At 54.9% G+C, this 8,011-nt stretch overlaps 5 protein-coding genes across 5 annotated transcripts; 3 read left to right on the top strand and 2 right to left on the bottom strand.

Annotated features, from left to right (window-relative positions):
• Positions 1-827: 827 nt before the first annotated feature.
• Positions 828-1,223, top strand: CHC_T00002445001 (hypothetical protein). Its single transcript, XM_005713624.1, has one exon. It carries the CDS (start codon positions 828-830, stop codon positions 1,221-1,223), a length of 396 nt encoding a protein of 131 aa, XP_005713681.1.
• A 35-nt stretch (positions 1,224-1,258) lies between these two features.
• On the top strand, positions 1,259-3,232 carry CHC_T00002444001 (hypothetical protein). The gene has a single exon (XM_005713623.1). The coding sequence runs from the start codon at positions 1,259-1,261 to the stop codon at positions 3,230-3,232; it is 1,974 nt and encodes a 657-aa protein (XP_005713680.1).
• A 116-nt stretch (positions 3,233-3,348) lies between these two features.
• On the bottom strand, positions 3,349-4,500 carry CHC_T00002443001 (hypothetical protein). The gene has a single exon (XM_005713622.1). It carries the CDS (start codon positions 4,498-4,500, stop codon positions 3,349-3,351), a length of 1,152 nt encoding a protein of 383 aa, XP_005713679.1.
• A 343-nt stretch (positions 4,501-4,843) lies between these two features.
• On the top strand, positions 4,844-5,950 carry CHC_T00002442001 (hypothetical protein). Its single transcript, XM_005713621.1, has one exon. The coding sequence runs from the start codon at positions 4,844-4,846 to the stop codon at positions 5,948-5,950; it is 1,107 nt and encodes a 368-aa protein (XP_005713678.1).
• A 316-nt stretch (positions 5,951-6,266) lies between these two features.
• CHC_T00002441001 (hypothetical protein) lies at positions 6,267-7,769 on the bottom strand. Its single transcript, XM_005713620.1, has one exon. The coding sequence runs from the start codon at positions 7,767-7,769 to the stop codon at positions 6,267-6,269; it is 1,503 nt and encodes a 500-aa protein (XP_005713677.1).
• Between the last annotated feature and the right edge of the window lie 242 nt (positions 7,770-8,011).

Raw genomic sequence — 8,011 nt, 5'->3', positions numbered from 1 at the left:
CCCTTCCACAACGCAGAAGTCAACTGCCGTGTCGAGAGTATCTTTTTTCCATCTTGTTGAGCTAGCACAAGTCGAGAAAAATAAGTTGAAAAGTGACCTCATATGAGGTCATTTGTCACCTAGACACTAGAGATTGACGGGACTCCACAATATCTGTGCGATCCATGTGAACGTACACATTTGTTGCTTGACTCACTGGATCCTGCCATATATCCTATAATCACCAACAGTTTTTTGGAGAAGACGATGGTCCACCTTTCAATATATAAAAAAAGAAGCTTCGAGCGTGGACTAGTCGCATCTATTATCCGTTTTGCGCGGTGTACGTGGACGTTAAAGCCGCAAGTCGCAAAAACAGCGAAAGGATACTGTCGTTTCTAGCCAGTTGATTATGTAGGAACAATTATTTGCAGGAATTTGCTTGTGTTCTTCGATCAACACAAACTATTGAACGCCAAATCACGCAATTCGAGGTATTGAACTAAACGATAATGAACAGAGCAGCATAACGTCTGAGAGTGCCTTTTGGCGGAGATGTTCGTTTGTTGGAAGTCTCAAATGTTTTGGATTCCGAATGAATCGGATCGCTGCTGAAAGACGTAGTGACTCAATAACCGGTAGAAAACGAAAGTGTCGTTGTCCTTCACAGGAAGATGCATCTTTTCTGCAAGATGCGCATATGGATCAAAACAGGTCTTTGGCGAAATAGAAACGACTAAATTGGGTGTAGAAAACAGGAATTGCAAAAAAAGGGAATTTTGGAACGGCAGTGTCCACCTCACTTGCCGTGCAACCTGGTCGACCGACGAAAAAGCAGCGGACGGGGAATGTGCAGACTAGACTACCTCGCCACCGCTGCGTCTACAAAAGGCGGTACTGCCCCATCTCGTCGCTACAGCTTTCACATCTCACAGCATCTCAAGAAGCGACGAGAAACAAACATTGTGCTACTCTCTCCCGGCATTGCCATTTGCTTGAAATGTACAACGGAATCGGCCTACAGACTGTGCGCGGCACAGGCACTTCAGGCCATGTGCAGCGCAACGTTGCCGCATTGCGCCGCAGCGCGCGGATTGGAAGTCGTCGTGCACCACGTCCGAAGTCCCTGCACGCTGCGCTTCGCGAGAAGGTCGGCAAGCAGCTTGGGGCGCAACCAGCCTTTAATGCTCACGAAAGCCGTCGCAAGGTCGAGGTCGCGGTCATTGAGCTGGAAGAGGAGCTGATTGCGCGCGGATATGAGAGTGACACGATTGAGGAAATGAAAACAAGGCTTCGGGAGGATTTACTTGCGAGGGATGAACAGGAGAAAGAGGGAGAGAAAGATAGGGAAATTGATCACGGACGCATGCGGCGGGAGGAAGGAAAAGCCAAGCCCGTAGTGGCTGATGATGAAGAACTTATTCAGAGAAGGAATGAGAAGATTAAGGAGGTTCTCGGCGTTAGTAAAGACTATCAGCATGGGGATTTCCTTCGCAGAATGCAGGCAGACAAGGAGAAGAAGAAACTTGAGGAATCTGGTATCGAAAAGGAAATCAGTGCGGCAGCAGGGACCGAGAATGTTGGTGTTGCTCCGGGATCAAATGTTGTTCACTTGCGGGGCAAGGAGCTCTCTGCAAACGTTGTTAGTGCGAGCGCAAGAGGCCCAGAGGATGCTGTTGAGAAGCCAGAAAATCCGGCTATCGACGTACACGGAGGTGGGCTCTCTGGCTCGGAATCATCGGTGTTGACGCCCTCGTCGCCCTCTTCTGGTTCGTTGGAGTCACCGAAACCGACCAGGCGCTTCGATGGAGAGGAAGTTTCACCTCCAATGCGCAGTAAACGGAGAGGCGGAGACGTTCTGTTAGAGGAATCTCTCATGCATAAGACGACTCCAACACGACAAGAGGAATGCGTAAAGCAGTCACCTTCTGCCAAGTCAAACGATTACGAAAGAACAGAGCACCCACGTCAGAAACCGGGTCTGGAAAGCTACGAGGGCAATAAGGATGAACATGACCATAGCGTGGTGAGGGGGGCAGCTGCGACTCGCGGATCTCCATTTCAGAGGGATGAAGACGTCGATAAACTAAACGCAATGGTTGGCCCTCGAGACGAGAGACTCGAGAATGACCGACATTCCTACAGAACGAATGAGGACAAGTACCACAAGTACCAACAACCAAAACACGAATACCACAATAGGGCTTTCCGGGAAAGTCAAGACTATGGCAAGGCACCTCGGAGCCCAGATTGTCACGATGGGTGGAAGGACAGTCGCAGATATAGAGGCGCGAGGGATATTGATGAACTCTGCTCGACAGATGAGTCTGAGTTGGCGGCGGGAAGGAAGGCGCACGAAAGACGATTTGCCAGGGAACACTCCGGACACCCGCGAAGACATGAAAGATCGCGGAAGGGGAAAAGGCGTATGTACAGAAGCAGACGAGCGCGCTACAGTGAAGACGACGATTCGTACGATTCTATCTCATCGGATTCGCGATCCCTGTCTCCTCGTGGACGTTACAGATCGCCCTCCCCACGAAGGTATCATTCTAACAGAAGAGACAGCCCACCGCGGAAACGGCTCCGCAAAGAAGAAGGTGATGCGTACAGTAGGCCACCGACAAACGGCGAAACACGAGGGAGGAGAGAAGCAAGCCGTTATCGTTCTCGTAGTCGGGACGCTAGCTTTTCACCCGCTCGTGCGCGATCGCGGTCTCCAGTTCGAGACTACCGGGGGTCGGTATCGCCGAGACGTGGAGTGCGACACGATGAACACCGCAGGCAGCATCGAGACCGGGATCTGTACGATTCGGATGAGAGCTATCGTTTCGGCCGGACACGTCGTGAGCGCCAGGAATATCGGCGCCGATGCAGTTCTCTGTCTCCGCGACGTACGGGCTCATACCGATCGCGGTCGAGGGATAGACATTATTCTCCACCAAGGGACAGGTACTTGTCGCCGTCAAGGGACAGGTATCATTCTCCTGGATGGCAGAGACATCGGTCTCCATCAAGGGATAGACGCCGGTCTCCATCAATGGAGAGGCATCGATCTCCGCCATCAGACAGATATCGCTCCATGGCAATGGATAGAAGTCGTTACAATCCCAAGGACAGATATCGCTCACCGTCTGTGGACAGAAATCGCTCGCCATCTGCAGAAAAGGGTGTGGGGCGCAGTCGACAAGAGGGCTCAGAACGTCGACAGACAGAGTTCGGAAGCAAAGAGGGTTATCGCTCGCACTATTAAGGAGAAAAACCATACCGCACCCGGCTGCTGGAACTGCAGCCTTGGCAGCTTTCGTAGAACCCTCCCCATCGCTGCGGCACCTCAACTGTCAACTGCTTACAAGGGGCAGATTGTCGCTAGGTTTCGGGGTGACGTCCGCCCCAACCATAGGAATATTTACTACTAATTCTGCAACTTCCGACTGCTTGGCGATACGCCTCGTCCCACTGTCGAAGGGACGATTCTGACGCATTCACTTTGACGCGCATCTTGTGCTCAATACTGTTATCTCGGGCTCCAGCCTTGGACCAGTCGACAGCCACTCCCATAAACTCCGCGACACGTACCAAACTTTGACCTCCATCTAGCATGTTTAGGTTCTCCAGACTTTCCTCCATCAAAGAAAATCGGCTTCCGAGACTGTGGCGAAAGGCTTGCCATCGACATTCAACGTCGTCGACATACCACAGCCACCTTTGGAAGCGATTTAGTTTCGCCCATACATGTGCTTCAACATGAAGACGAACCATGGCATCTGATGGCTTCGGGAACCACCGTCTGTTTACGGCGTCAGCGTAAATCAGCTGTCCATCCGAGTCTCGTTCTGTCGTCGCTCCCCAAGGATCCTCTTTTTCTGGCCCTAAAGCCATAAGTGAAACAGCCGTCGCGATTCTTTCTCTTCTCAGGCGTAGAACACGTACGGTGCCGGGGGGAAGCGTTCTCACCAATGCTGGCCCGAGGCCAAATGCCATTGGCAGATGCCCTGTGTAGACAAGACGCTTAGCACTGTGTCGCTTAAGCAACTTGGTGTAAAACGGAAGCTTCACTCGCGTGATATATTGTTCAGCTTGAACTCTGAATTGGGCTTTATCTGCACAAGCAGCCAACCTTCGGTAGTCTCTGTGGACAACGAGTTTGGTTCGGGCCCTGAGGTGCTCTTCTTCATGCGTTACGTACACTGGGACAGCAGGGTTCGGCTTCGGTTTCAAGACGCGAGATAGATGTTGGGTACCAGAGCGACCGGTGCCAAAAACGAAAACATAACAAGGAGACTTTGGGTCCCCGCATCTGTCTGTTGAAGAAATGGAAATTCTCAGATTCTGTGCAATTGGAGAGTCGGGACAGTTTCTCGTTGCTTTTCTCCCCAACGATGCGGTGAAACCCAAAAGAAAGCCAACAACGACACCCACCCCGATCAAGATACCGGCTTGGACTTCTAAGCTGAGGTTTCGCACTGCTTTTAGCAAACGGCGGCGAATAATAGCTTTTGAAGATGACCTGCGAGCCATGTCGCCAGTCCAGTGTGAAGGTTCAAAATTCCCTCATCTGCGGTGTTGTGGACGTTCTTGTGCAGAAGCGACGGAACAATTCGAGCTCACGAGCGACAGCAATCTGCTCGCAGCAGGTTACATCCGCACTGGACAACTGGTGATGTCTTCCCGTGGACACCGTCGGACATATGGCAAGTATGGTGTTGAGCCACAGTGCACGTCTGTTTCTTTTTGACGGAAAATCAAATTCTTTTTTTGGCCTTGCTTCGGGTTTTGTCAGCCCTGCGACAACTTTATGGAGGTATTCCGCTTTCGATCTCAATGCCTGCTGCGATGCGTATTTTCTGTTTGACGACTATAAATGCGTAGGGTTTACTCTTTTGGCGGACAAAGGGGGAATCAACGCCTTGCGTTTGCTGCGACGCCAGCATTCTACGGTTCTGCACAAGGGAAATTTGCAAGGAACCGAACAAATTATCAAGCCCGTGCTCAACAGACCCAAGGGATACGCTCTCGCCTAACACGGAGATATATGAAGATGTCTTCGATCAAATCGCCAACCGTAGAGAACTGCCTCGAATTGTTTCGTAAGGCTGTTCCTGCCCTGGATGGTGTTTCCTACAAAGGCCAAGCAGGCAGAATTGCGGTCGTTGGTGGAAGCACCGAGTATACCGGAGCGCCGTACTTTGCCGCCATGGCGGCAATGCGTGGAGGAGCGGAATTGTCGTCTGTCTACTGCGCAGAGTCTGCAGCGCCGGCGATAAAAAGCTATTCTCCGGACCTCATCGTATACCCTGGGTTTGATACACTTGGGGACGATTGCAAAAGCTTGGACCGCATCCATGCCATCATTCTAGGACCGGGTCTTGGCCGTTCGGAAACAGCAGCGGCCGTTGTTGACAAAGTCGTGAGCTATGTATGTAGACAACCCAAACCTCTCGTCATCGATGCTGATGGGCTTTGGTTTATCGCCAAGTCTCACGAGCTGCGAGAGAAAATTCGAAACGGGCCGCCCGAATTGCAGATTACATTGACGCCGAACAAAGTGGAGATGGATCGGTTGCAAAAGGCGATGAATAGTTCGCAGGCCGAAAACGTTGGAAAGTGGTTCCAGGGTCGTGTTGTTCTCGTGGGCAAAGGAAGTTCCGACCAGATTTTCGGGGAAAATAGCTACGTTGAAGTTTCGAATGCGGGATCGCTAAAGCGCGTGGGGGGGCAAGGCGACTTTCTCGCGGGTCTCATCGCTTTGTGTAGTGCTTGGATAAGTAAGTCGACTGCTTTCCAAGATCGAGCGTCGCCAGACCACGCCGTCGCAGAGGTCGCCCCCGCAGTCTGTGGGTGTGTGTTGACGAGGACTGCGGCGCATCGTGCGTTTTTGAAACATGGACGGAGTCTGCTGGCCTCAGACATGTTGCCTTCCGTCGGACAGGCAGTCCATGAGGTCTTGGCAGGAAGCAGTTCAGAGTGAAACAATGCTTGTCTACTGACATTTCCCGAAAAGCGATGCCTATCGATGCTAAACAAGACAGTTCCAAACAAAAAGTCTACATCCTCCCCGATTTAATTTTCGAAGGGCGAGTTTCCGACAAACGACAGACAAGACTTCCGCGTGTAAATAACAGTTGAATACAAGTGAGCGACGATGTGTTATAACTGTGCTGAGATACACTCAGTACATACGTATGTTACAGCTTGCGCTCCGAAGAACACGAGCGTTGCGTTATAAGTCTCCTTAACAGAGCAAAAGTTAACACAGGCGCCATAGCGGGAACCCCTGACCGCCATCAAACGCCGGTATGCTGGCTCCCTGCGCTAGGTATCCTCGGCAACCCCTTACGCCCGCCTGCACCGACGTGCAACGTAACGACCAAAAATGCGCCGACCACCGCGATTAGCCCGCCCAAAAACATGACCATGGACACGTCGTTGGCGCCGTAGTGCAGCACAAGCGGAGCGACGAGCGCGACGACGAGCTGCGGAAAGCTCTGCGACGCGTTGAACAGGGTGGTGTACAGCCCGAGCTGCTTTCCGTATGCGGGGTCCGACTCTAGAGCCGTGCCAATGAGGGTCCACGGCACACCCATCGTCGTCGCCCACACGATGCCGAACGAGGCAATGTCTAGCATGGCGAAGGCCTTGAGTGCGCGCGACGGGGCGCGCTGGTGCGGCGAGCCGCGGATGAAAGGCGCCGACAACAGGCACGCAGCCTCAACCGCCTGGGAGAAGACGTAGACCGGGGCGACGCCGAACGCTTCCAGCAGCTTTGGCAGCAGCGCCGAGTAGCTCAGCGTGACGACAGCCTGTACCGCATTTGCCATCCCCCCAAACCTGACACCCCGATGAAACAGATCAATCTCGACAGTGGTCGGATCGCCCTCGACCTCCCCCCGAAAGACATTCGTTCCAACCCACGTGTTAACATACACAAACAGGGTAAAGTACCCACACCACGTGCAAAGCTGAACAGCAAACACCTGCCAGAACGGACGCGGCACATTAACGACGGCCTTCCACAAACCATCCCTCCGCGCAGCGCGCACCGAGCCAGGCTCGCTTCCGGGCGCAGTCGCTGGGCCGCGTGCGCCCTTGCGCAGCGGGACCTCCTTCGTGGCGACGACGCAAACGGCAACGGTGATCACCAGGACAACGGCTGACGTAGTGAAAACGGCGACGACGTCGTTGCACGACTCAAGCTCCAACGGCTTGGCGGGGTCGCAAGCCGGGAAGACGGGGAGGGCCTTTGAGAGGCTGGCGCCCGCGAGGAGCCCGCCGAGGAGGTTTCCGGCGCCGGTGAAGAAGCCGATGGCGGCGTTGCCCCTTGCCAGCATGCCGCGCGGGGCGACATCCGTGACCAGCGCGCGCAGCGGGGCCTGGATGGCCTGGACGGAGAAGTCGAGGAGGAAGAAGGCTAGGACGGCGAGCGAGAGGGAGGCGTGAGCCGCGCGGGGCGGGGCGAGGAAGGCGTGGGCGAGGCGGCGCGAAAAGGCGAAGAGGAGGAGCGCGAGGACGGTGAAGATGGTGCCGAGGAGCAGGAAGGGGCGGCGGCGGCCGAGGCGCGACGTGCACCGGTCGGAGGCGAAGCCGACCAGCGGCTGCATCAGGAGGCCCGAGAGAGGGCCCGCCAGCCAGGCCAGTGACACAAGGGGGAGCGGCATGCCCAGCGACTTGAGGTGCGAGGTGCCGAAGTTGATCTGCGCCGCGTAGCACACCTGGATGCCGGCCATGGCGACCGTGGTGAGCAGCAGGCGCGAGAGCGGCGGGGGCTTGGCGCGCGACGGCGCGTCCATGGGGCGAGGGAGGGAGGAGAACGAGCGCGAGGGTGTGAGGCGGACCATGGTTGCGGTTGCGGAGGGGTGCGGGAGGGGGGGTGGGGACATTGCCCCGCGAAGGGGGAGCGACTGCGATGCGGAGGGGCGGGGGTGCCGGGGCAGCGGATGGGCTTTTCCGGGGAAAGGAGACAGGTTGCGGAGCGAGGGCGGAAAGCGGGCGCCTGTTAAACCTTTATTGCCCCGCACGCCGCCCGCCGATC

The sequence above is a fragment of the Chondrus crispus genome, genomic scaffold (genome assembly GCF_000350225.1).
Source record: "Chondrus crispus Stackhouse genomic scaffold, scaffold_139, whole genome shotgun sequence".
Taxonomy (NCBI): Eukaryota; Rhodophyta; class Florideophyceae; order Gigartinales; family Gigartinaceae; genus Chondrus; species Chondrus crispus.
The sequence above is the reverse complement of the archived record's forward strand: the minus strand, read 5'-3'. Positions and strand labels throughout refer to the sequence as shown.

Coding starts and splice junctions, on each gene's coding strand:
- CHC_T00002445001 (XM_005713624.1), top strand. CDS start 828: ATGTGCAGACTAGACTACCTCGCCACCGCTGCGTCTACAAAAGGCGGT.
- CHC_T00002442001 (XM_005713621.1), top strand. CDS start 4,844: ATGCGTAGGGTTTACTCTTTTGGCGGACAAAGGGGGAATCAACGCCTT.
- CHC_T00002441001 (XM_005713620.1), bottom strand. CDS start 7,769: ATGGACGCGCCGTCGCGCGCCAAGCCCCCGCCGCTCTCGCGCCTGCTG.
- CHC_T00002443001 (XM_005713622.1), bottom strand. CDS start 4,500: ATGGCTCGCAGGTCATCTTCAAAAGCTATTATTCGCCGCCGTTTGCTA.
- CHC_T00002444001 (XM_005713623.1), top strand. CDS start 1,259: ATGAAAACAAGGCTTCGGGAGGATTTACTTGCGAGGGATGAACAGGAG.